General features: G+C 49.9%; 9 protein-coding genes across 9 annotated transcripts; 4 read left to right on the forward strand and 5 right to left on the reverse strand.

Moving 5' to 3' along the window:
* Nucleotides 1-169: 169 nt before the first annotated feature.
* Nucleotides 170-1,952, reverse strand: LRP88_00393 (FAD-binding oxidoreductase; the record flags this gene model as incomplete). The annotated part of the gene is made up of 6 exons (XM_083237107.1): nt 170-674; nt 725-1,037; nt 1,166-1,271; nt 1,337-1,500; nt 1,551-1,815; nt 1,875-1,952. The coding sequence occupies 6 exons, from the start codon at nt 1,950-1,952 to the stop codon at nt 170-172; spliced, it is 1,431 nt and encodes a 476-aa protein (XP_083106998.1).
* A 974-nt stretch (nt 1,953-2,926) lies between these two features.
* LRP88_00394 (uncharacterized protein) lies at nt 2,927-4,285 on the forward strand (the record flags this gene model as incomplete). Its single annotated transcript, XM_083237108.1, has 8 exons — nt 2,927-3,134; nt 3,196-3,215; nt 3,272-3,305; nt 3,360-3,433; nt 3,491-3,867; nt 3,936-4,007; nt 4,058-4,214; nt 4,277-4,285. The coding sequence occupies 8 exons, from the start codon at nt 2,927-2,929 to the stop codon at nt 4,283-4,285; spliced, it is 951 nt and encodes a 316-aa protein (XP_083106999.1).
* Nucleotides 4,286-4,937: 652 nt separating this feature from the next.
* On the reverse strand, nt 4,938-6,247 carry LRP88_00395 (TauD/TfdA dioxygenase family protein; the record flags this gene model as incomplete). The annotated part of the gene is made up of 4 exons (XM_083237109.1): nt 4,938-5,088; nt 5,159-5,503; nt 5,555-5,751; nt 5,804-6,247. 4 exons carry the CDS (start codon nt 6,245-6,247, stop codon nt 4,938-4,940), a joined length of 1,137 nt encoding a protein of 378 aa, XP_083107000.1.
* A 1,359-nt stretch (nt 6,248-7,606) lies between these two features.
* LRP88_00396 (NAD(P)/FAD-dependent oxidoreductase) lies at nt 7,607-8,941 on the reverse strand (the record flags this gene model as incomplete). The annotated part of the gene is made up of 2 exons (XM_083237110.1): nt 7,607-8,680; nt 8,735-8,941. The coding sequence occupies 2 exons, from the start codon at nt 8,939-8,941 to the stop codon at nt 7,607-7,609; spliced, it is 1,281 nt and encodes a 426-aa protein (XP_083107001.1).
* A 2,517-nt stretch (nt 8,942-11,458) lies between these two features.
* LRP88_00397 (glycoside hydrolase superfamily) lies at nt 11,459-12,937 on the reverse strand (the record flags this gene model as incomplete). The annotated part of the gene is made up of 3 exons (XM_083237111.1): nt 11,459-12,469; nt 12,537-12,625; nt 12,679-12,937. 3 exons carry the CDS (start codon nt 12,935-12,937, stop codon nt 11,459-11,461), a joined length of 1,359 nt encoding a protein of 452 aa, XP_083107002.1.
* Nucleotides 12,938-14,557: 1,620 nt separating this feature from the next.
* Nucleotides 14,558-15,010, reverse strand: LRP88_00398 (Endoribonuclease L-PSP/chorismate mutase-like protein; the record flags this gene model as incomplete). The annotated part of the gene is made up of 2 exons (XM_083237112.1): nt 14,558-14,635; nt 14,699-15,010. The coding sequence occupies 2 exons, from the start codon at nt 15,008-15,010 to the stop codon at nt 14,558-14,560; spliced, it is 390 nt and encodes a 129-aa protein (XP_083107003.1).
* Nucleotides 15,011-15,973: 963 nt separating this feature from the next.
* On the forward strand, nt 15,974-16,936 carry LRP88_00399 (tryptophan synthase beta subunit-like PLP-dependent enzyme; the record flags this gene model as incomplete). Its single annotated transcript, XM_083237113.1, has 1 exon — nt 15,974-16,936. One exon carries the CDS (start codon nt 15,974-15,976, stop codon nt 16,934-16,936), a length of 963 nt encoding a protein of 320 aa, XP_083107004.1.
* Nucleotides 16,937-20,591: 3,655 nt separating this feature from the next.
* On the forward strand, nt 20,592-23,552 carry LRP88_00400 (uncharacterized protein; the record flags this gene model as incomplete). Its single annotated transcript, XM_083237114.1, has 1 exon — nt 20,592-23,552. The coding sequence occupies one exon, from the start codon at nt 20,592-20,594 to the stop codon at nt 23,550-23,552; it is 2,961 nt and encodes a 986-aa protein (XP_083107005.1).
* Nucleotides 23,553-24,494: 942 nt separating this feature from the next.
* On the forward strand, nt 24,495-25,750 carry LRP88_00401 (MBL fold metallo-hydrolase; the record flags this gene model as incomplete). Its single annotated transcript, XM_083237115.1, has 4 exons — nt 24,495-24,856; nt 24,913-25,053; nt 25,102-25,219; nt 25,274-25,750. 4 exons carry the CDS (start codon nt 24,495-24,497, stop codon nt 25,748-25,750), a joined length of 1,098 nt encoding a protein of 365 aa, XP_083107006.1.
* Nucleotides 25,751-26,280: the final 530 nt, after the last annotated feature.

Here is a 26,280-nt window from a genome sequence, read left to right on the forward strand (position 1 = left end):
GATCCATAGTCATCATTGGAAAGAGACTGGGGGCATGTTGGAATATGGAAGGTGATTGCGAGCGCAGTGAATGTCTCCCACCAGTACAAGATAGTCTATCTATTGATAAAGGCATTTGATCTATAGGCGTAAATTCGTTGAGGTGAGAAATTCTCTCATTCCAGACAACTTAACCTCTGCCGGGAATCTTGAACCCAGAGGCTCTCAGCTTCTGGAACACGCGCTGAGGATCATACTTCCTAGAGGCGACCTGAAGATATCGGACAGACTCGGATCCATAATGTTTGATTGGATCCTGGTCGCCCAGAGCGTAGTTGAGGTACTCCCAGTTCTTGTTGGCGCCAATGCTGGTGGCATATTTGTTGATGGCATTCCTGTACTCCAGTGTCAAGGGGGCAATCTTTTTCTGGTTCTCAGCCGTGTCTACAGTGACAGCAATGAGCCAGTTGAGGGCAGGACCATCAGCGACGACATCCTCAAGACCGAGAACATTACCGCCCGCCTTGCGGGAGTGAGCCACCATGGACTCAGTGAATGGCTGGAACTGGACAAGAACGCTGAAGTCGGAGCTGGGGGCTGCCGCCTTCATCTTCTCGACGTACTCGGAATGTTTCTCATCAACAAACTTCATGACCCGAATATCATTCGTGGTCATGCCAGTCATCCAGTTGGCACTAGAACGAGGTCAGTACAGCATTGACAGGATGGCCATAGGAGAACGTACTAAAGGCCCAAGGGTGTAGGACCCGTGAACTGAGGGACAAGGTCCGCAATCTTGCCCGTGGTCAGGGTGTTAGAAACATTTGGGAGAGAGAGAAAGTCGTCAAAGGCCGGGGCAGCAGGAATGGCGTCAGAGTTGGAGACGACCGAGATCAGGATGCGCTCTTTTCCGTTGTACTGAACAGAAACGATCAGCTGAGAGGCAAGGTCAAGATGCATGTTTTCAGCAAAGTCAATGTATGACTCGAACACACGATCGCGTTGCGACAGGTCGAAGCTAACAAAGCCTCCCCAAAGCTTGTTTGAGTCAATAACGTCTGTCGAACGGTTCAGGTTAGCTGTAGGAGAAAGTACAGTTGCGAAGGAGAAATGAACTTGCATTGGTCGACCCGGGTCACAAACCCCAGATTTCCAGAGCCACCCTTTAGGGCTTTCCACAGATCACGGTTCTGGTCCTTGTTGGCGTTGACGATGCGACCGTCAGCGAGAACCACCTCAAAGTTGGCAACGACATCGCACGCAAATCCACGAGCGTTGGAATGGAACGAGTACTAAAGAACGGTTAGAACTTGACCGATGCCAACGCGAGCCAGGGTGGTTGTGAATGGGCACCTACTCCTCCTCCAGTAGTGAAGCCACCAACGCCAACAACAGAAGCACGGCCGCCAACAGCCGCGACGCCATATTCGTTGAGCTCCTCGTAAACACGGCCCCAGTCAGAGCCGGGCTGAATCGACGCAATCTTCTTTTTGGGGTCGTAGGTGGTGGCGTTCATGTAACCTCCAGGCAGTTAGCCATGATACAAGGGAGCAAGGCGCAGACATCCGTACTGAAATCAATGGTGATGCCATTTTGAACCCCGTTAGAGCCCTTCCATGCAGAGTGTGCACCACTGCGTATGCCAAACGGGCATTTCTTGTTGGAAATAACCTTAGCTATCTTGGAAACATCCTGTGTAGTCTCAGGGAGAACCATGCACCAAGGTTCGAGGGCGGCGTTGGCTGAATAGTAGGTCTTCAAACGGGCGTCGTATGCGTTGCTCCCAGGAACATAGATCTTTCCCTTGAGTTGAGGGACGGCGGTGAGGACAGAGCACTGTATTGTCTGTATTAGCATGGAGCTGGAGAGGCTTAAGGCTGGCGCAGGAAACTCACGCATGGACATGAATCGTGTGTAACCGCGGCTGACGCGCCTGCGCCCAACAGGGCGAGACTGGCAAGGGAGATTTTCATTGAGAGAACAGATGAGATGTACAAGAAGCAGAAAGTGTTCGATTGGGACTCCAAATGTCAGATAGAGAAAAGATCAACAAGAAAAGAAGGAAGACCTGGCTCTAATAACGTCTGAAAAACATACGAATGAACCAAAGCGTCCCGTATTACAGGCATGATTACGGAGCCTCCAAGTATGGGCAAGACTTGCGAGAATTCAGTCCATGCACAGCACGGACTGGTCGATGTGAGATCTTGTCCGCTCAGACCTTGAGGGGTTTGGAGATCAGTGGAGATGCTAGACCAGGGCATTCAGCTAGGCTCCGCCCTTGGCGCTGGTGATCTGGGGAAGGTTGGATTGCTAGTCAACTGTCATATCGTTTATCGAGATGAGTTCCGCACAGCCGATGAGATTTATGACTGACATCTGTACGTCAATGCCTGGCTGCTTGAGAATCTTCCACGAAATGTTCCAATTTGCTTTTCATCGTTGCGTCTTTCTTGGCTGTCAGTTCAGCCCAGCTCAGACGTGCCAAGGCATACTAGCAGAGTTTCGCCCCTTCTAATAGGCACCAAGTTCAGCTCTGCATCAGGGATTTGGTCATAACAGAAGCCACCAATCTCCAAAATGCCAATCCTTTCCTCGAGGGGATGGCCTGGCATGCGCAGCCCGTCCCGCGCGACCTTGGCCGGTGTGCGCTATCCCGGCTTCCCGGAAGCTGGCCGCCATTCCAAGCCAATGATGCGGGCTTGGCGGTGCAAGCCACGGGCTGAACGAACATCGACGGATCCTGCAGCAACTCTCGTGCCTTAATCGTCAACAACCGGCGTTTCACGCTAACCTTGCACCCAATGCTGCGGCTGTAAGCTATGACCAGAGCTCGTGTTCAGTAGTTCAGGAGATCATTCCCATCTTTAACCTAGGACTTCTGCATCCCCAAGACCGACTTGTTCCTGGCTTCCTCATCCTCGTTTATTTCCGTCATGCAGAAAACATGACGGCTTTTCCTACCATCAACGGCACAGAGGTTTTCCGCCTGCCTCCTCCTGACTATGGGCCTCTGAACTTTGACAACCCCAAGCAGCAGAAGAAGCTGGAGCATTATCTGATCTTTGGGCTCGGTGCCCCACTGGCATTGATTGCTCTGTTGCAGAGATATTACACCAAGATCTTTTTGTCCAAGGGGTTGCAGATTGATGATGGTAAGTTGCAGAGGCCTAAGAGTATAGTCACAGAGAGCAGAAGTTGCTAACCTTATTACAGGGTTCATGTTTCTTGGCTGGGTAACTCTCCTTGATATCCATGATGCCAGACAGATTCTGTTTCTGACTCTTGATAGTTGTTCTCTGTCTTGACCCAAGCTTTACTCATCGGTAAGTCCCTCCAACTTCTTCGGCCACTTGACTCACCTAACCCCAACTTCACAGCTTCCATCGCACAAGGCGGAATGTGTGCTCACAGCTGGGAGATGAGCCTCGCAGATTTCCAACGATATTCCTTAGTCAGTAAACTTTGCTGCACCGTTCGATCTTCAACCCAAACCTGACTGCAAGCTTAGATAAGTTATCTTTGCGGGCCAATCTACCAGCTCTGCAATGGCTTCATCAAGCTGTCTCTCCTTTCCTTCTACCTCCACCTCTCTCCTCAAAGATGGTTCCGGATAGCAGTCTGGCTTACCATTGGCATCGTCACGGCCTACACCGTCATCATTGCCTTTATGATGTGGTTCCTTTGCAACCCTCCCCGCAAGGCCTTTGACTTCAAGGTAGAAGGTGGCTCATGCACTGATGCGGCCATTCTATACATGGCTACAGCCGTGTCAAACATTGTCACCGACGTGATACTATTTGTTTTGCCGATTCCCATGGTGTATAATCTACACATGCCCAAGATCCAAAAGCTTGGAGCCATCATCGTTTTTGCAATTGGATCCTTGTAAGTGATTCCAGAATACTGAAGATCTTTTCTGATTCTCGCAGAACCGTTGCCACATCGGTGACCAGACTGGTGTATCTACCCGTGGTGCTAGCCAGCACAGATGTTTCTTGGGACTCTGCACCCGCCAACATATGGACGTACGTCACACTTTGGCCGTTGGCCTGCACGGTGATGCTGACAGTCGTAGATTCATCGAAGCAAATCTCTTTGTCATATGCGGCTCCATGCCGACCCTACGCAAGTTCTTTAAGCACTTCATGCCTCGTATTGTGGGATCATCGGGGGCCTCTCACTATGGGACAACGTCCTATGGTCAGCATCAGCAGAGCAACACGCTCAGCCGAGTGCGTAAAGGCCGCAGCCAGTATGCGCAGTTTCCCGAGGATAATGCGACTGAACTTGAAAGATTCTCTGACGATGATAACAAAAATGGCGGGACAGTCGTGGTTGGTAATGCAAGTACTGAAGGGCTACGGGACGATCATAGTGAGAGGGCGATTCTACAAACTCAAACTTTTACAGTTCAGTACTCATCATGAGTCACCGAGTAGCTGAAGGGGGAAGACTCCCATTTCCCACAATGTTAGAATAGTATAAAACAAGATACATGTGCGAAAACTTATATCACTCAGTGACAAAATCCCCTGTCTCCAACCGCGGCCATCTCAAAACGCATTTGATCTCATTGAGAATGAAATGGGCTATTTTGTCTGGGTAGGTTTTTGGCTGGCTCATCAGTTTACACACGAGGATCTGAATCAAATTATCCTTGCCTGGATGTACGATGCTAACACCAAGAGTGAGAGTAACAGAATTAGATGTTGGCCTCTTCACTGTTGGCTACTTATACAAAGTTCCCAGTTAAGGGTATCTGAGTGGTTAGAAGCTCAAAGTTTGTCATAGCAGCGTTGTGGGAGCTGTATTCTGGCAACGCAGATGACTAGTTCACCATTGCCTCGAGCCCCCATAGTGACTTGTAGATCACAGGGCACTTCTACCGCGCCTAAGCATTCACAAAACCAAGCAGTTCTTGAATCAGCTTTCTTTGCTATATGCCAGTAGGGAGTCTACTTTGAGGCCTCAAGTTCCTCCTTCTCGCTTTCACCAAGCAATCCCAGAGCCTCTCGCCGTGTTGGAGCTGCGGCATCGAAGTAAGGCTTTTCAGCCAACGATGTCACCCTAGTTCCATGTCGTGGCTCCTTACCACTGTAGTCCCAACTGGCATTGTGAATCGTAATACTACAAATGTCAGTATTGACTTCCCCATGTGTTGGATCAAGGTACATACCGGTTGTCCCAGAGAACTGAAGTTCGAGGCGTCCACCTCCAGCGCAGCTGGATGTCAATGTTCTTCTCGTACACATCGTACAAGTATCCGAGAATGACGTCGCTCTCGGCCTTGTCAAGTCCCACAATCCTATCCGTCATAGCTCGGTTGACCCAAAGGGCCTTCCAACCGGTTGCAGGATGGACTCGAACGAGTGGGTGAACACGTTCGATGTACTTGGGACCAGCTTCAGGGTCATCTCGGTCCAGGTAAGGGTGCGCAGACCGATACACAGCAGACCTTCCGTCAATAATCTTGCGGAACTCTGGTGACAGCTTCTCGTAGGCAGCATATCCGCTGGCCCAGCTTTCGACCCGTTAGTATCTGATCATTCAATAGACGTTAAGCAAAACTCACAGAGTGTCACCGCCAACACTGGGAACAGTGTCATTGTGAAGGTGAGTGATTCCAGCAGGCTGGCGCTCGTGGACTAGATCTGTGTGCCATCTTGACGCACCTCCAGGCTGGCGAAAGGTTGCGGGTCGTTCCGTGGCTTGAAGGTCAGGCCAAATGATGGAAACACCTGGAAGGCCTGGAACCTGAGCAACTTGAGGCTGGAACAAAATGTCAGATTACTTGCGGGGACTTTGGCTCTTAAATACTTACATGAACCTCAACCTCCCCGTACCACTCGCCAAGCTCCTTCTGCTGCTGAGGGCTGAGGTCTTGGTCTCGGAAGAAGACGACGCTTCGCTCAGCAATCAATAAGGCAAGTTCGTCACGCTGCTCGTTTGTGAGGTCCTTGAGCTGCAGACCCTCGATCTCAGTTCCAATGTGGGCAGTCAAGTCGGTAACCTTTGTCGCCGCAGAGAGAAGGTTCTTCTTGGACTTGTCTGCCCTAGCTCCTGCGTCGACATAGTCACGAGGTTGATCACGGATCTTGTACACATCTTGCAGATATAGCGGACGTGAGGGACGATAAGGGTAGCCCTTAGACAGGTCTATGCCTGCCTTTTCAAGTCTCTCTCGAGCCGGCGCGGGCAGCTTGAGAGAGTCCTTGATGGGCTCGGCAACATCTTTGATGCTGGGATCGATCGGAGCAGGAACCATGGTGTGGGGTGGCTGATAGTTGATTGGAGTATCAGTCGAAGGGATATGAAGATCTGTTTGATTGTTCCATCTAATATGGCCAAGCACACGCTTATTTATGGCATAGCCATTGTTGCATCGATCCCCGGGTTCCCCAATTAAGGTCATCTCGCCATAATAGCACACGATGACCAACATAGTTTGCACGTCATCTCATTGGTTATCGCTTCCGATGCGATATGCAAAACTCATTGCAACATTAACATCTGGCCAGTGTTTTCCACCGAAAATGGCGCCATGAAGGATCTTGACTACAATGGGATAGGCTTGTCTACCCCTCTATAGACACAAGATGGTGTGCAGTCCAAGATTTGTAAGAAGGATCCCCTCTCATGGCTTGCGATTCGGACAGTAGCGATTTGTAATGCGATTTCTGAGAAGTGACTGTGCAATCATACTTGGGCTCTTCGGCCCCGGGCCGAGCAAACGAGACTGTTAAGTACCTATGTGGGAGCCGATGTATATATCATGCTTTATCGGCCGGAGATAAGGAAAGATACAGCCCCGATGGGTTCAAGATATCTATATTGAGTGTCATTTTTTCGGATAAGTCTTAATAGACTCGATATTATGGTCCTCTGTGGTATTTGCTAGTTGCCTCTGATATAAAAGCTGTCGTGGACGAACTAAAGTCTTTGAACGCTCCAGCCTTCTTATAGTTGCAAGTGCCCTAACCGTTCAATATTCTTCCAAACTGGTATACGGTGAAACGCAGACAAGGTTTATGCGATGTGACCGTGTGCAAGAGTGATAACAACTTGACCATTTTGAAAATCGTGTTGTTCCTCTTTGCCACATCCTAGACCCAAGAAACCATCGATCCTACGCCACCTAAAAGGTAAAGCTATGCAAATGAGGCTCTCCATGGAAATATTTATCTATGAATGGCCGAGCAACCGCACCCGAAAGCAATTATATATGGATGTACTAAGCATGGGTTGGGGATTACCTTCCTCTAACTATCGCAGGTCTTTATCTTATGCGTGTTTCGAGAAAGCCTTGAGCCCAAGAACTGACTAATTGGATGAGTATTCGAATCTAGTTACGAGAAATCGAACTGCAAAGGGCTTGCAGTATGGTCAACGAACCTAGACGACATGCACCCTCAGAACTCCGAGATTATCACCATCCAGTTTCAACATTCTTGGGACTCGGTTGGCGCGTAAGGCCAACTAATAGCCCCAAAAAGCACCTCAAGGCCATTTGGATGGAAATAGAGCTGTCAGGGAATGAACACTTTCCGCGATTGCTTCATAACAGCTGCATGACTATTCAATGGCTCTCAATCTAGTCTATCTAGTACATATTAAGAAAACGAAATTACAACTTGGCACGAGCTACGCCTGCAAGCTCCTGGCTACCACTACTACGCCAAGCGGCTGTCTCCTTGGGCTTTGATGTCTTCCACCGCCACTTGGGCTCTGACTGCTTCTCCTCTACCAACAGCTTCTGTACCCATTGTCCGAAAATAGGAAGCATCTTGAAACCATGTCCCGAGTCACCGGAGAGAATAACCAGTGAAGAGTCGGTTCCAGGTACAAAGTCAATGATGTAGTCCGAGTCATCCGTGTCAGCAAACCAGCACAAATGTCTATCAATCAACGGACGATCCGCGAGTTGTGGGAATACCTCCCTTAGGAGTCTTCGGATGTGCACCTCATCCTCCTCAGGGATGAACTGGGACTCGGAAAGCTCCGAGTACGGAATTGAGAGGCCATCCTGAGACCAAGCATAGTTGGTGTAAGCACCTCCCATGTGGCAGAACTTGAGCTTGTTGGTGGCCTTGTCGGGCTCGAAGAAGAAGGCAAGATCCCGCACGTTGGTGACGGGGATGCCTCTCAACGCGTCGGCCTCTTCAGGAGTCAGCTGGATGTGTGCGACACCCCAGCAGCGACCTGTCATTTGCTTGCCCATGCGAGGAATGAGATTGGAGGCATCGGCACCCAAAGCCACGATAGTCTTGTCGGCAAGATAGATTCGGCCTTCTCGGGTCTTTGCTCCAACACATTTGGTGCCGTTTCGACTCGATGCGTAGAGCAGAGACTCAACTTCTCCCTGCTGACTGCCAAGCTGGAACTTGACGCCCAACTTGACACACTCTGCGTACACGGCACTCAAAGCGTTGGCAGAGTGGCCGTACCCCGCCAGCTTGTTAAAGTAGCCAGCCCAGCGTTGCACATGATGGAATGCGGGAACCAGCTTCTTGATGTCGGCATTTCCGTTTACGCGCTGCACCTTGCCATTGAATGCGGAATTGTCCCGTACAGATGCGTAATAGCTCTCGAGAACCCGTTTTGTCTGATCGGGCGCGTTGTTGGATCCGACGTTGAGGAAGCCCGTCTCGTGGTAGTGAGGTTTGTACAATGGATCAGTCTGCCATTTCCGGATGGCTTGCTACTCGAATGGATCAGCAAAGTGTGCATGGCCAATGCAATGCAGAAAACTCACCAGAGCCAGCTCGGTGTAGAAGGGATCGGCATACTCGGCTCGGATCACCTTGTTGAGATCGTTGGCTGCTGAGAAGCGACTGGGGACCTCGTGGTCCTTTTCCAAGACGGTAATGTCTGAGTAACCATTCTGGGCCAGGTGGTAAGCGGTCGCTAGGCCAAAGCAGCCTCCACCGAGAATCAGGACGGGTCGTGATGTGTCAGCCATTATGATCTGTGATGGGACGTAAAGAAGAGATGCTGAACAGCAGCAAAAGAAGTTCAGTGGAGGGTCAGAGAGGGGATTTATGGTCTCGTCATCGTTGGTTTCTGACTTTTCTGGCCATTAGAGATAGGGAGGGACTCGGGATGCCAGCCGATATCGCCGCCATCATCGTAGTTCCTCCACCGCTGGTTGGACAGGCCTGTAGAGTTGCATGCTTGTTTCCCCTCCTCTGTCCACTTAGTTAGCGTAGCCGACGATTCCAAGTCGAGAAGAATCGACTCCACCACCTGTCGACGTCCTCCCCCGCTTCTTCGCCACTCCCAGCCTCCCACTACCCCGGATCGAAGAAGATACACCAAGCGCGATAGCCGAGGCGCGGGGAGGAAACCGAGTCTTTGGCTGGTGAGAGAGGTATTAAGAGTTCCGAGTTACCCAAACTCGAAGGCAGCGTATTTTACATCACAAGATAGTATCTACAAATTTAACCCGAAGCATGTCCAACAAGTCTCCTTTGAGTTCATGTCAATGCAGCTGCCAGCGCTTAGTTTCCGGTTCCTTTATCACCCAGATGCGGCCGGCACTGCCCTGGACGGTCCCCACCGGTCATCTGGTCTTTCGGCGTCTCCTCATCGGCAGAGAAGCCGGTTGCTCCACCCATCAATGTTTATTTGCCGAATGACGAGTTCAAGCTTGGACTGCCGGTGTCCATAGTTGAGCCTCAAGAGAGATGTCGTCTGATATAGGGGACTGTGATTCAAGCAATTGGGTGGGACTTACTCATGTCCTGAAATGGGTGATAGGCCAGATGTGAAATGCACATAGGGTAGCCAGAGTGTGCCAATTGGAGTCGACATGTTGCATGCACTTCTTTCCGGTCTCCAAAATGGAGCATGCCTAAATAATAGTCAGTTTGAGAAAGTGCTAGATTCCAACTCCAGCGTTCAGAATATGCGGGTCAAGTCGGTACATCTCGCGATCAACCTGACTGACAAACCCATGCAAGCGGTACACATGATACGAACTTTTCTTCGTTTGAGCATACAGAAGAATATATCAACACATTGCTTTTGCCTGCAGATGCTCACGCCAAATGTGGCTACGACCGCCTTAAAAGTGGCGCTCGTGACTACGGAATACGACCCGAGGAGACACGGCAATCTACGAATGGTCACTGATAGCATCGTCTCTCACCTACTTCTTATGAGGCGTTATTGAGATCACATTGGCTTTCAAAATGGCATGAAATGGTGGGTAAGAATCTCACATCGAAAAGTGATTGACCACTCGATTTGGTCAGACATAATTACCTTAGAACGCCATCAAGCAAGTTCGCTTCATATGAGTATAATAAGATAAATCTAGGCTTTCTGTCTCCCGATCCAATGACAATTGAGCTTAACTTATGAATAAGGGGCCTTACTATATACGAGTGTCAACGAGGACCATCGTAGAGGGTTGTGTTGCTTCCGCCCTGATTGTGCCTGGGTGAGAATGTATGTTGAAAGGAACAGATGTTTGACCGCATGAAACCACTCGATTAACACCAACTTTAACACTGAATCATAGACATATGACCTGCTACTCTTGGACCTCGTAGCCTCTAGTTATTCTATTATCTTTGCATCTCGGGGCATGCTCTTATCCAGGGCATCGGGACCAGCAACCGAGATCCGAACAAGCAGCTTATCCTTCCTGAATCCATGGCACAAATATAATTTAAGAAGCTTTCCAAAGTATGATATCAACTCCCAAACCCAAATCTCTTCTCGCAACCCGCTGTGAACTTGGGACCAAGCTACGCTTCTTCAACGTGCTACTAACGACCACGTTCTGCTGGGCGATGTGTACGTACCCGGACCCGCTTAAAGACGAAATCCCGTCCTTCCGAAACTGGTTAGACTGAATTACATGAGCAATGGGACCCACCTCGAGAAAAGTGGATACTACACCAGTAAAAAAGTTTTCAAATTCTAGCGAGAAGATATCCGAAGCTTCCCCGACGCGCCCATCGATAAAAGCATAACCCCGCCTTGCATCTGCTTCGCCCGAGAAAAACAGCGTGCGTGGCTCAGGCAAGCCTTTCTGTGGCTTCATCTTCACTCAACCCTGACGCTCGCATCGAAGCCATTTGCCACGGGCATTTTGTATACACCATCAGCCTCTTTACAAAAGCGAGGCAGTGATGCCCTAAACCGTACTCAATTCTACTCTACGGTACTTATAATTCCCACCTGCCGATGATGGAACTTATGGACTGTCTGCTCCCTGTCTCTGTCAACATTTGTGAATAGAGTCAAGCTTGACCGCCACTGTGCTGCACTTATCGGCTTTGCCCTGTGTTCGCGTGGTCCATTCGTTTTTCATTTTTAAAATTTTGGGTAAAGACTGATCATGTTATATACGGTTGGACTACCTATGTACTCTGAAAACGCTGAATATTCTTGAAATGGGTGGGTTCGAAATGAAACAAGTATTGGCATGAATTGCCTCAGAGGGCACAAAGCATCAGCCATCAGCTGCCTAGCTCGCAAGCAAAACAACAGGCTCCCCGTTCGTGATATTGACACAAACCCGGCCATCATTGTCTGAAGTATACGAACCTTGTCCAAAAACATTGTTCCATGACTTGTTGGGCCTTTGTGTGTAGAAGCAATACTGACCCGACCAGCCCTGGCCCCGATTGGTGGTGAGAACGACGAGGTCCCCCCCGGCACGACTCCATGCGTAGACATTGTTTTCCACAAACAGATGCTTGTGGTCATTCCCGCCAAGACCTCCGGCCTTTGATCGTGCATTGGAAAGACGAGAGATGGCTTGGTACAAGTCTGCATTGGTGTTGAATCCACTTCGCCAGAGATCCTCCCGATTCGCTGGATCATTCCCTCCCGAATAGCCCTGTTCTGTTCCGTAGTAGACAATGGGAATACCTCTGGCGAGAATGACATGGGCCAGGGCGTTCTTGAGAAGGGAAACGTCGTTCTTTCGGTTTAGCCATCGAGCATTGTCGTGATTATCCAAAAAGGTACCCAATACAGTAGGATCGGGGAATTTGGCGCTGATTTCATCATGCATGTTGACCAAATCCTGAGACGATCCTTGCTGCTGGTAGAATCTGTTCATCGGATAATAGATGGCGTAGTTGAGAAGGCCAGGCATGACACTAGCATATCCAGCCAGATAGTCTGGGTTCCCATCAAAAACCTCCCCGATCGAGTATACCCCGGCAGCCGATTGAAAGCCGGGCCAAAAGTCCTTTTCGACGTGCTTGACTGTGTCAATTCGGATACCATCGAACTGGTACTCCTTCACCAACCACTTGATCCAATTCTGGTAAAGAGTGCGGATCTCGGAATTCTCCGTCTTGACATCAGGGAGGCCAGCGATGCTGCAGACCTCGATGCTTGTTTGGTCGGAGTAGTTAATCTCGCATCCCGAATGGTACGAGCTTTGCTGGTTCAGAGGCTCAGGCTTGTGGCCCCCAATGTTTGGGCCCATGTGGTTGGCAACCACATCAACCATGACATAGATTCCCTATATATGTCAGTATTGGGATTGCTAGAGAACATGGAATTGTCACCTTTTGGTGGGCTGAGCTGACCAGGCTCTTCAAGTCTTCAGCTGTCCCATACTTGGAGTTGATGGCATACAAATCGTCGGCCCAATACCCATGATATCCATTTGGAGTATCTGAAGACATGGTTATTGACTGGAATGATTATACATGTACCGTGCAGACTTACTAGAAACAACTGGGGTAATCCAGATCGCATCAAAGCCCATGCCTTTAATGTAGTCAAGCTTAGACTCTAGGCCTTTGAAGGTCCCGCCGCAGTAGGAGCCCAGGTCTGAGCATGCGCCTCCATTATCAGTGGAGCTGCGAGCGATCCGATCGGTAAGAACAAAGTAGATGTTTCGAGATTTCCAGGCAGCGGCATCTGCTGCAAGAGCAGTTGGACAAATGCTGGCAAAGACAGCAGCCAATGCATAGAGGGGCTTCATCTTGGCTGGGACGAATGATTGCTGAAGATGAGGTATTCTGTCTTGCACCCGGACAGTGGAATGCGTGGCACTCATTAGCATCTAAATACTTGGATCTCATGTCTCTAATAAACTCGTCCACAAGAGTTGAATGTCACGAGCCCCTGTCATGAGCATGGGAGCCAATCCGGTTTAGCCTTCATCATCTGGGGTTGGATGCGCGAGAGGGCCCGATTCGCTTAGCGACCGAGCTCAAGACGATGGAATGATTGGTGCTTACTGCGGGGTAGACTAATAGAATCTCGTTTCGAGTTAGATTGCCCACCCAATGACGATGTGTGTTACAGGGGTGCAAGGCGTCGTGGTTCATCCCATTGGGAACATTCGACAGGCTGTTGCATCAAGTGCGTCCCTGTATTCTCATCGGCCCGAAGCCCAGCGCATAATCATGTGAGGTTAATATGAGCTCGGCGGGCCTGCTGAAAGTGGTTACATACCCAGGTATAGGTGTGCTATTGGCTCGATGCCGGTCCGACGAGATTTCCCCCACGGGGTATGCAGGGCCAGGATCGGCAATAATCAAGAGAGAAGGTTGAAAGAGTAAGGAATATCAAGGAAGGTTACAAATTTTTACATAAAATGGGAAGGAAAGAATACTTCTGCATGCTGGACAGTGCTTGGCACCGTTTGCTGGGATGTTGATGGCCTCATTTCATGTCTTTAAGGAACTGCCCTCAAGCGTGGAAGCTCCCCAACCCTTGTAGAGTTTCCGCCGATCCCGTCGAATAACCTTTCAGGTGACTGTACTATAAATCGGCCCTTAGATCCCTGCTACATATAATTCGGGCCGCTCCTAAGAAGAGGTGGGTTTGGGTTGCAATGAGTTTCTTCCCCAGACTCATGTTTCGGGCCTCGGCTCAAAGAACATGTCTACAAAGAATGACAGCTGAAAGTGAGAATACTGGCAACAGTAGGGGCACTAGACTATGGTGTTGTGTTTGCACATAGAATAACTCATGAATGACCCCGCTGTGAATCCAGCCGGACAGGCTCGGCTCTAAGATATTTGTTCTTTGGGAATAGATGCAATCATATAGTAAAGATAGACTGGCGAAGGTGACCGTTAACTTGATGAGAGAGCGCTTACATACTAGGAAGAGCCTTGTATGTTAGAGGGTATTCAATAGGACTCAATAAATTGTTTAGTTCTGCCGTCAGCTGCTGGTGTTGCATCCACCTTCTGGGTCGAGAACTCTATTCAGCTTGTAGAAGCGGCACACACTCACCTAATTTTGCGACTAGAAAATAGCCAACATGTTCCTCAAAGCGCGCCTCTATCCTGGCTGTTGGCCGAGGCAAAGTGAACTCTGTTCTGATTTACCTTGCTACAAGGACGGAGCCAGAGATTTGAGGCAGTAACTGAGGCGCACGAAGGACAATTAGAGCCTCAGTTATATGTAGATTGAACCGCCGCACAATATCATTCATGAATCCATATCTATTCCCGTTTTGATGCCCAAACCCCTGCCAGATATTGGCTCTATGGTCCTCACAATGCTGTTGAGGGAACAGCAGTTCGGTGGCAATGATCTCTCCTGATCTGAAACCCGATTTCATAGACACAATACTAGTTTGCAGCCTCTAGTCATAGCTCGCTGCCATTTCAATCTCAACATCGGTATCCAGTGGAAGTTGGTGGACAGCCACACAAGTCCGACACTAAGGAAAGCGGTTGTCAGTCTGGACTCAGTCCAAGAACTGTTTAATTTTGACCAAACTCACGGGCTTGGGGTATTTTGGGAAGAACTCATCCCAGGCAATATTGACAGCATCGAAATCCTTCATGTTGGCCAAAAAGATATTTGCCTTCACCACGCGATCCATCCCACTCCCAGCGGCCTCAAGTACAGCTTGAAGGTTCTTGAGGGCCATGCGTGCGCGATCCGTTACCGTCCCTGAGACGAGTTCATCAGTTGCTGGGTCAATTCCGATGGTGCCACTGCAGTACACCATTCCGTTGAACTTGACGGCTTGGGAGAATTGGGGAAGGGGTGCGCAAGCCGCAGAAGTAACAACAGGCTCTCGATACGACATGGTGCGCAATTTGAGGGAAAGGAGATAAATCAAGGAAGGTTTTCGATATCAGTAGATAATAGGGAACTGGGTAGTGAGTAAATATACACGAAGAACTCAGCTAGCGGTGATCACCTGCTATCTGGACCAGATGGGCCAGCTGCCAATTTGACACTATGTTCTACCCCTCTATTCCTGGAGATGTGCATCCTCCGTGACCCATTGCTAATGTTGCCTTTCATTTTACCTCATAATTGGCTTATACTTCATAGAGTGGATGGGCCATTTAGAGCCGATGCCCGCACCCAGGACTGGTAGAGCAAGTGACTCCGAGATCTGACCCACAGAAGCCGCAACGTTTAGCTTGCATGTGGAACAATAACTCGGAGTCACTTGAATGATGAGCCTATTGATGAGTCAGTTTGACCATGTTCACGTATCTTTCCGCCTTGCTCTACAAGGGTGAGGAGTTTGAGGGATAGAGTAGATGTGCTTGTAACCTCTACTCAGCGATGAGGGGAAAGGCAACATTTACTCACGCATTAACTTAGAGTATGGTAGGAAAAGCAGTCGGGAAATCATGGAGTTGTGAGAAAATGAACTTGTTGGCCAGCCCCTACGTTCGTTCCGGGACACTGGAGGAGCCTGGAGCACGAGCAAATGACTCGGAAGCCTTCAATCGTGGCAGCGAAACACCATGAAGTAATTATAGGATACAATCCAAGAAATGAGATAAATCTACTCTGGAAGTTAGTAAAATACAGCTCAATGAACGAGCAGAAAGGACTGGAAGTATTTGGAGGCAGTATCTCGGATGCAGGTCTTGAGCCATTCAAGACTACATTCACCCCTTCGGGCCCAGCTAGTTATCAGTAAGCACCAAATTGAGGTATGTTAAGACCAAGGTTTAAAAACACCAGGTCACCCCAACCAACCTTCCGATTTATCTCCCTTCAACATATATTCTCTATTCAGAAGTCCACCATGTCGAATTTCTATGAAATCGCCGCTCTTGCCATTCAAGCTCGGAATCGCATCCGCCATCACATCTACGAAACGCCCCTCATTCCAGCGAGGAAGACGGGGCAAGACCATGGCGCAAAGGTTCTCTTCAAGGCGGAGAACTTTCAGCTTACCGGATCCTTCAAGCTTCGGGGCGCCATGTCCAAGATGTCAGCCAATACCGGACAAGGGCCGCTCATAACAGCATCCTCTGGCAACCATGGGATCGGTGCCGCCTTGGCATCTCAAGCCCTTTCAAAGAAGCTCACTGTTGTGCTACCAGAGACGGTGGTTCCTGCAAAGCTTGAAAAGATCAAATCATACGGCGTTGATGTGATCTTGCACGGTGCTGAGACAGGTCTGGCTGAGCAGCACGCACAGCAGCTGGCTGCTTCTGGAACATACACATACATCTCGCCCTACAACGACAGCGACATCGTTTCTGGCCAGGGCACCATTGGACTAGAGATTCTTGAGCAGTGTGACAAGGTAGACTGCGTCTTCATCTCCATGGGTGGCGGCGGATTGATTAGTGGCATTGGGTCTGTCATCAAAGCCTTCAGCCCTCAGACCAAAGTATACGGCATTGCTGCCATCAACTCGAAGGCATTGGCTGCTTCCATGAACGCTGGTCGAGTAGTTGAGACGGAACACCTGCCCACCCTCGCTGAGGCGGTAGCAGGGGGTATCGACGAAGACACCATCACTCTGCCGCTAGCAAGCTCGGTGGTAGACCACGTTATCGAGTGCGACGAAGAAGAGATTATTGCGGGCCTGAAGGCTCTTGCTTTTGACGAGAACATGATTGTTGAAGGTTCTGCCGCTCTAGCCCTTGCGGGCTTCAATAAGGTTGCCAAGGACATGGCGGGCAAGACCAGTGTTGTTCTTCTGTGCGGCGGGAATTTTGATCAAGGTGTTGTATCAAAGGTGATCTATGGCTCTTAAGAATATCGGTTTGTTGGGAAAAGGATGGCAAGCACGGTTTTGGAGAAAGGAATTCATTAGGTGGTATAGATAATAGATGATGGTTGCATACGCCATACCTTCAATGTCTCGATGTTGTAGACCAGACATTTCTTCCATAATATTTCTAGCTCACTCTTCTGCGTCGAAACTGCAGAGTATTATTGTCTGCTTGATCTTCTGGAAGGGTGTGAATATGACTGTCATCATGGGGCCATCTTGTGCATGCAATGCAGTGTGTAGCCCACTTGGCGGCGCGATACCCTCTTTAGTGTGGTTGGTGTGGAGAAAACCTCGGAGTCTCTTGCCTGGAGAGTCCATTTCTCTGACAAAGGAGGGTCAGCATAGTTACCTCGCAGTTGAATGCCTCTTGTCAGAAGAGATTTTCCATCTCAGAGCTAAGAATTTATGCCGCGTTGGATTTGGCGGTGTCATTATGCTGAAGGACGTGTTCTTGCTGCTTCGCTGCAACCTGCTTGGGTGTCTATGGGAGAAGCGAGGCGGCGGCCCTTAAGGCACCTACAAGATGATCAAATTTGAGGCAACGATTGTTTAAATAGTGTTACAACAACAACTTGGAATCTGCTTGACTGGCTACCTTGGTATCTCTGAAACCAATAAGCTAATGCATAATTTCAACAATTCTCCCATTGGCCTCGGAGAAAGATCTCGTCGAACACCAGTTAGGTTGGCAATACATGTATCCCGATGCTATCAAAAGCTTGGGTCCAAGTAACAAACCCTTCTCCTTTCTCTTCTCGACCGTCCACTATCTCCCAGATCTGTTGCACTATGCTCCATTGCTTATCAATATTGGCGATCCTGTACAATTGCATGCGTGCCCACCACCTTCGCCAAACCTCACGTCTGGATCTCATAGCGTTGCAAGAAGCAATCAACGCTGGCCAAGTGAGGGGCGCCATTTTTGGCTCTCCATATGCCGTGTCGAATGCCAGCTTTACATCTTCAGTTGTTTGCATATGCTGCGCCACGCATTCGACCTCTTGGACAAGATTCTCAGGTGAGCAATCCTGGATGCGAGTGTAATAGTAGATGAGCGCTGCACTGTGCCAGGCTTTGGCTTGGTGCATCAGAATCGTGAACCTCAATTCATCGCCCCGTGGGATTGATGATATCTTGTCGGAGTTGAACCGCCAGGCCTGGAGCCTGTTTCCAACCTGTTCACACTTCTCCAGAAAGTCATCTGGCATGGATTCTCCTTTTTCGTGGAATCGTGCCAGATGCTCGGCCAATTGACATGTTTGGTAGATCAACATGGCTATGTCAGGCGTGACACCGTACAAGTACTCATAGCTGCCACTCCGCTCTATAATCGTGCTGTCCTCTGCGGTAGACTGGGCATCACAGCTGGGCCAAGGTGATGTAGAGGTTTGGAAGGTGAGCGTGCGAGCCAACAATGCTAGAAAGGCCCCAATCTCATTGAGCTGTCTCGATTGACGGCTCATGATCTTCCATCGACTGCGTAAACTACGTAGCTGGGCTGCAGCATTAAGATGAAAGCGAAAGTCGTCGCCCTCTCCCGACAGTACCTGTGCTGCATTAGCAGGGCTCGTCCAATTGTCTTAACCTAGGCCTGGACTGACTCCTATAGTGATGAGAGATAGTACTGCAACCATCAAAATCTTATAATTTGCTGCAGGAGCTGCCTGTTGAATGGCACCCTGCAGTGCCTGAATGGCGTAGTATCGATGCTTGACACCCATTTCTCGATAATTGGTTTGCAGTTGGTCGCAATTCCATCGGTGAAAAGCTGAGGCGGCTACCAAAGAATGAGAAAGAGCAGAGTAGACTTTTGCTGTCGGTGTTTCCGTATTCCATGCACGATATGAGACTCCTTCAAGCGCCGTGGACAGATACAAGGTTCGGAAGGGGTTCCCGGAATGATCTATCGGTTGGAGAAGATCTGCCACGTGTAAATTGTAATGGTTCATCAGCGAATCGGCCTCTGCGTTCCCAAACAGCGTTATCGAGATGTGTTTTGGTAAGTGTGTGTCGATTTTGGACAAGTTCAATACTGCACCTGATGTCGGCGTCAGTTGGTGGTTTCTTTCGACATGATCAGGGTCAAAAGAGGCTTGCTGATCACTTGATTCCTCGACTGGTTGGAAGCAACCGAGAGGGCTTATATCACTTGGTGAGTCGTCGAGCCCCAACCCTGAGGAGGAGGATGGGAGGTCGAAGTCGAATGGCCACCACTGCGTTGTGTCTGGGGTCGATTCAGTACCAGGAAACTGTAGTTCAAGAGAAGAGGCCCTTTGGGCTATCCACCGCTGTCCTTGAACTTCATCTTGAAAATCAGATTCCATTGGGACTATGGGCGTGGGAAAAGTCTCTGGTTGCGTAGTAGATGCATCCATTCCAGGCGTGGCTGTTGGTTTGGCTGGGAACGCGGAGAAGGGACCTTGTTGAGATGATAGCCCTGACTCAGTCTCATGGTCAATGGCCGAGAGAAAGTTGTCGATGGTTGCTGATTCATACAGATTGCAAGCCTGGTCTATGAAAATGGGTCAGCGAAGGAGCCGGAGTGTCAGTGATGGTACATACCAAGTCGAAGGCTACGGCGCCCTTGAAGGCCAGTCCCCGACTCCGCCTGTCCTAGCGAGTCTGAAACCCATTGTAGTCTGATTCCATAGCCTTCACAGATTATCCTCCTTTTTTCACAGTTTTTGCACGCTGTTGGTCGAAGATCACATCGGACTTTTCTTCTCTTGCATGTCCAGCAGCTGCCAAGCTGACTATTAGTACTCGAAGACGTAACGTGAGCACATCAACATACCCGGTGAAGGTCATAGCACGTGGCTGTGATCGAGGAGGCATGGTTACAATTATTATCTCCTCTTAAGTCGGCTGTGCCGCTCTTTTCTCTTGTCTGATTGCCTACCCTGCGGGAGATTTGTTGGAGATGATTTGGGAATGGCCAGTCACACACTTTACCTGAATGGTCTTGATGGGTGCCTGAGGCCACAGCCCGCACGAGTCAGCCACTGTTCTGGGCCGGCCTGCACAAGAAATCTTCATTATTGTTCCTTGTTTATTTTACATAGGTAACCTAGGTTCGAAGGTCATTGAAGATTGAGATTGGCCTAATTCTATAGCCAAATAGTCAATTTGTGTGAAATACTAGATATACACACCGCTACACACACTTAACTAAGGTGTCCATGGCCAAGATATGGGGCCATGACGACTGTTCCCACATTTGTTCAGGGTTGACACCAGGATCAGGACCCGTTGACGCTATCGCGAAAGCCCATTTCCGGCATTGATAGGTGTGCCTCGAACTTTCTCTCAGATGGCGAGACACGGCCTTCCCAAATAGTTATCGAGGCTGGTGTCGCCCTCACCGCATAATCAGCATGTTTCAAGTCAATAAGACAAGGACACTTCACAATCAATTAACTCTCGTAGCGGGCTGCATGGACCCTGCTAGCAATGGAACTAGAACCGCATCAAGGTTTGCATCGGCGGAATTGTGAGCACAAAGACGTCATAGCCACCGGTACCAGCCCCGATATTAATAAATATTGGGCCCCCAATAAATACGATGATGATGCTGACCGACCGCGACTTGCTTCCCCTCTGACAATCCCCCCGAAACGAGTGAGCAGCATGAACAATGGTGGATTCTCAAGAGGAACCGCTCAAACAGCCTCGGCGGCGACAACTTCCCAAGTGGCTGGACCATTTCAACCTCCATGACCTCAAAATCTTCTTCCGCTGCTGGGCCGCGGTGTGGATTTCAATGCTTCTTATCTTCGTTGACCCAGCACTCCAGAGCATCGGCCTAGCCTCATTCCTTGGCGCCATTCTCTTGTTCATTGTTCCACCGGCTAGCATCTTGTTCGTTTACCTGCTAGCTGCCCTGTCGTTATTACTCGGCATGTGTCTTGCCTGGGCTTGGGGTCTTCTCACGATGAAAGCCGCGTTTGCCGCGAGACCAGACCTTACCACACACGCCAGGCTTGCCGCGTTGCAAGAACGAGCTGTTGCAGCGGCAAAGATATCTGGTCAGAGCGTGGTATGGGAGGCACAGAAGCTGGTTCACAAAGGCTTTCTGATCGACGCACGTGTAGTAGTGGTTTTCTACGCCATGGGCTGCTTCTTCATCTATGCCCTCGCACGGTTGAGGTGCTCAAACCCCAAGCTCATTGTCATGCAGATCTTTGGCACCATTGTCACCGACATCTTCATACTCGTGGGCCCAACGGTTCCAAGCTTCCTGGGCAGCTTGGCCTCGGTTTTAGTGAAGCCGGGTGCTGTCGGCGCTGGACTTGGTGCAGCATGCTGCGTTCTATTCTTCCCCCAGTCAACATCATACGTGGTGCTAGGTCAGGTAGAGAAGCTCGTACGCATGACGGAAAAGGCGTTGGACTCTACGCGCAAACGTCTAGCCGACCAACACGTTTCCATGGCTGAGCTAAGAGCAACTCGAGCCAACATGATTGCCGTTTTCAAAGCCATACAACCATCTCTCGCCTTTCTCCCTCTAGACTTCTCTCGTGGAAGATGGAATTCAGACGATGTTCATGGCTTGCAGGGGCGTGTTCGGGAGGTCATGTTTGCGAGCCTGTATTTGATCGACTTCCACATCGCCAGGATACGGGCAGCTCAAAAGCAGGAAGAACACTCGGTAACGCGTCACGACAAAGGCGGCGGACGAGCTATAGAGAAAGAAGGGTATGAAATTGGTCAACGACACCGGTTCGAGAGTGCCAACCTGATGGAGGCCCTTCAAACATCCGAGACCGCCGCCATACGCTCCCGAACAAGGACAACACTGGAACAGACCACCTCTGAAGTGCTGCAAACCGGCTCCAAGGCTATCAAGCTCGCCAGCGACTACATTCATGCTGTCAACTCATGCCGATGGTTCGGAAAGCCCTCTCAGTCTCAATTTGACGAGTTGGTGCGCCATATGCAAGACACTCTCGCCACCTCCCGCGCTGCAAGGCAAACCTGCATTGCCAACACCACAAAAGGCGTCCTTGAAACTCATGCCGAGTTGTTTGACGAGAATGGTCGACTTAAGCACAACGAAGGCACCGATAATCTGTTTCTTCCCGGTATCGTCATTTCCATGGTGGTTGAGGAGCGGATTCTGAACATGGCGGAAGCAACAGAGAAGCTCCTTGACTACATTCTCCAACTGTCGCAGATACGAACCACTCATCGCATCTGGATCCCTTATCGTTTTCAGTATGCCATTTCCTGGCTATTCAACGGGCGACTTACCATTCCAGTCTCTGGCACATCAAACGAGGACGACCCTGACTTGACCAAGGACTCAGCCGTGTTCGATGAGCAGACAAAGGAGGCTCGAAGACGCCTGGAGGTTAGCCGAGTGTACCAAGGCTCGTCCTCTCGCAGAAACCCTTTGAGCCGTGTGCTAATTGCAACTTACGGATGGCTCACAAACCCCGCTGGCATGTTCGCTTTTCGGATGGTTATTGTGACGATTGCAACGTCCATTCTCGCATCAATTCCTCGCACCGCAGGCTTCTTCTATCGAGAAAAGGGCATCTGGGCCGTCATCAGTGCTCAGACATGTCTAGTTGTGTACTTGGCCGACTTCACCTTTTCCCTAGTTGCTCGGGCACTGGGGACAGTCCTTGGCGGCGTCATGGGCATGGTAGCATGGTATATCGGATCAGGCCACGGCCCAGGGAATCCCTATGGCATGGGAGCCATCACGGCTGTGATGCTTGTTCCGCTAATGTGGTGGCGAATCTTTCTACCCCCAGCTTACGCCCAGGCGAGCATCATGGCTGGAGCCACTTTTGCCCTCGTCGTTGGTTTCAGCTGGGATCATGACCACATTCAACAATACGGACTTCCAGGCAAGGGTGTGGTTGCATTCTGGAAACGGCTAGTTACCGTTTTGATTGGATTCGCTGTCGCATTCATTGTGCAGCTTTTTCCGAGTCCTCCCTCGGCTACGACTCATGTCTGCAAGACACTCGCAAACTCTGTCCGAACGCTGTCTGATCACTACGCCCTCCTCATCTCTCACTGGGGTCGAGCGAATCAAAACCCAGCACTCGGCACGGTAGCAGAGGAGGTATCTATCGAAGTAGCAGAGGTCCTTATGTCACTCAGTGCTTCGATTGGTCTTCTCAAGGGCGAGCTCAGCTTCGGACCATTCAATCAGCAAGTCCTCAGACAAGCACAAGAGCAGTGTCAGTACATGAATCAGGCCCTTGGGAATCTTCTCAAGCTGGCGGGCTCTCTGCCGAAGGAACTACAGGAACGACTTGTTCGCACGGCTGGCATCCTCGATGACCGTTCCATTGGAGACATCATGGCCGTCCTTGGCATTATTGAGCAGGCTTTGAGGACGGGTTCTCCTCTCCCAGAGAGGCTGCCTGCACCTCTCGTCCGCCGGGCCACCGAGTCGTACCTCGCCCAGGGCGGCGATGCCATCTTGACCACGACATTGGTGAAGGACGAGAACCACCGGCGATATTGTGTGGCAGTAACTCTGTATCTGAAGTTCCTGACCTCGATTGACGACCTGCTACTGGTCCTCAAGGCGGCGTTGGGGGAGCGACATATCATCTACCAGTGGGAGGACGCCTAAAATTTTAGCCGCATTTTCCATTCTGCCATTACGTCGATGCTTGGTATTCATTTGAGTTAAACTGAGTCCTATTGCCACTGAGACCTTGAGTGGTTCATGATCTCAGCCACTTATAGCTATGTAATCGGAATACTTACTACCTAAGTCAGATGCAGTCTGCACAAAACGGCCACGCTTTCAATCTCGCCGCACTTTCCTACCAAGCGTGCCTCGGGTTTCAAATATTTCAGGGCCCGGCTCTTCTACTTACCACCAATCATTGGACATCATCAATCTGGAGGGGAAATTAGTCAGCTCAAACCCTGAGTGACAAAGCACCACTCATTGCCATATCAGGTACTATCGGTATACATTACGGGCCCATCCCAGATGTAATAGGGCGAAAATGACCATCTTTCAGGGAGAGAATATGGACCCAAACTTGGCCAAACGTCTTGTCGAACAATCGTCTCCATAAACCTCGAAGCTGATGGGCAAGGTTGCCTATAATCTGACCGTGGATGATTTACTGCCATTCCATCGGCCTAGTTACGCGTTTGGTCCTGACAGGAGCCCACTCGGCATCATCGGAGAACATGTAGTTCCAGCAGAATGACTCAAGCTGTTCTCATGTCATAAGAAGGTTGCGGCTTTGACAGGGGAGACCCTGGCCTGTCAAGGGGCGGACCGGAGGAATAAGATCTCCGGAACTTAGATTCTGTTAGTACCAATGTTGCGCTTCCCGCCTGGCACTATCTAAGCCACTGTATCTGATCGCCGGACCAACTCTGCGGGAATGGCTTCGAAAAAGTGGGCGGTGGCTTGCAACGCGGAGGAATAGCATCACCTTGAACAGCCAGGAAGAGTAACACGTTGTGTATAAATGGTTGATCGCCTAATAAAACAGATCCCACTAAAGACACAATCACAAACGCATCAGCACATCCGAGGTCTCTCCTCACCATGGCAGCCTCCCTTCCCAGCTTCAAACTTCCCTCCTCAACCAACGTGGTGGATGTCAGAGTCATTGACAGCACTGCGCGGCTGCGTATACCAATGACAACCTTTGTAAAGGACCATGTTTCGGGTCATGACTTCTTGGAGTGCCCTGCATACTCATTCTTGATCGAGCATTCATCCGGCCAGAAGCTCCTCTTCGACTTGGGGCTTCGCAAGGACATTGCTGCTTCCCCACCAGCCGTCCTCCAGTCTTTCGTCGCAGAGTCAGAAAAGTCGGGAGCTTCTGTAACCGTTGATACTGATGTTTCCTCTATTCTGAAAGAAGCTTCCATTCACTTAAACGACATAAAAGCCATCATCTGGAGGTATGTTGAGTCCTTTACCTGCAAACCGAAAGACTACTTACTCCTGTGCTCCTCAGCCATTGGCATCTTGACCATTCAGGAGACCCCTCGACATTTCCCCCCACGACTTCTCTGGTTGTTGGCCCAGGGTTTAAAGACGCTCTTTTGCCCGGTTATCCTGCAAACCCTAAAGGATTAATTCTCGAGACGGATTACAAGTACGTGGACGAGTTGGGATATCTGGCACAGTTGCTGATACGAAACAGGGGGCGTGAACTTCACGAGATCGACTTTGACTCTCATTCAGGCGCCACAAAGATTGGAGATATCCGTGCCGTCGACTACTTTCAGGATGGAAGTTTTTATCTTCTCGATTCTCCCGGTGTAAGAAAGCCGACCAACATACTGAAGTACTGGCGAGCTAACAGTGCTTTCTAGCATACCGTCGGTCATATGGCTGCGCTGGCTCGAACTACTCCTTCAACCTTTGTTCTCATGGGTGCCGATACAGCCCATCACTGTGGCTCTCTCCGGCCTTCACAATATCTGCCTCTACCTGAAAATATCTCACCATCCCCGTTTTCTAAGCCGTCCTTCCTGCCTGGAAGTATTTGCCCAGGTGAAGTGCTAGTCAAAGTCCACCCACAACAGGTTCGAGATAAACCATTCTACCAGAATCTCTCAGATGCCCCAGATAGAAACGTGGCTGAGGCAGAAAAGTCAGTGGGCAAGGTCATTGAGCTTGATGCAAGAGACGATGTGTTCGTGGTCGTTGCCCACGATAGCACTCTTCTGGATGTGATCAATTTTTTCCCGGACAAGGCCAATGACTGGAAGGAAAATGGATGGAAGGAGAAGAGCAGGTGGAGGTTCTTGAAGGACTTCCACGCGGCCGTGGAGGCCCAGTCAGGGTAGAAGTCAGGGACAACACATGCAGGAGATTGGAGAATAGATGGGATCACAAGTTAGAGTCGCTTGAATGAAGCTATACGCCTGCAAGGATACGGCATTTACTAAATTCCCCTTTTATGTAGAATAGAGCCACAGCACTAGTTCGAGAGAACTTTCTTGAAACCCCTTTGTGCGAACGGGTAGTTCCTCATTGAGGCTCAGCTTTCTCGTGGCATCAAGAGCGCCTGTACGGCCTCAGAACCCAGTTGGCCATGCATCAAGTACTTTGGATAACCACAGTCAGATGTCAGGAGCTACGTATCGCTCATGTAGGTTACAACGCTACCAATGTGGGCTTGGTGGTGCTCGAGCTGGATCTAATTATGGTCTTTGGGGCTCTATCCAAGACGCCAAAGACGAATAGACGGGCAACCTATGGCAGATATCATACATATAGATCAACTGGTCGAATGTCCCTTTAAGCAGGGATAGTGGTTGTGCAGACATGTTGAACTCGTAGATCAATACTCGTTAAAGACCTGCCACCCCGTTCT

Source organism: Fusarium phalaenopsidis (genome assembly GCF_050370095.1).
Source record: "Fusarium phalaenopsidis strain FUZ10S chromosome Unknown contig_32276, whole genome shotgun sequence".
Taxonomy (NCBI): domain Eukaryota; kingdom Fungi; phylum Ascomycota; class Sordariomycetes; order Hypocreales; family Nectriaceae; genus Fusarium; species Fusarium phalaenopsidis.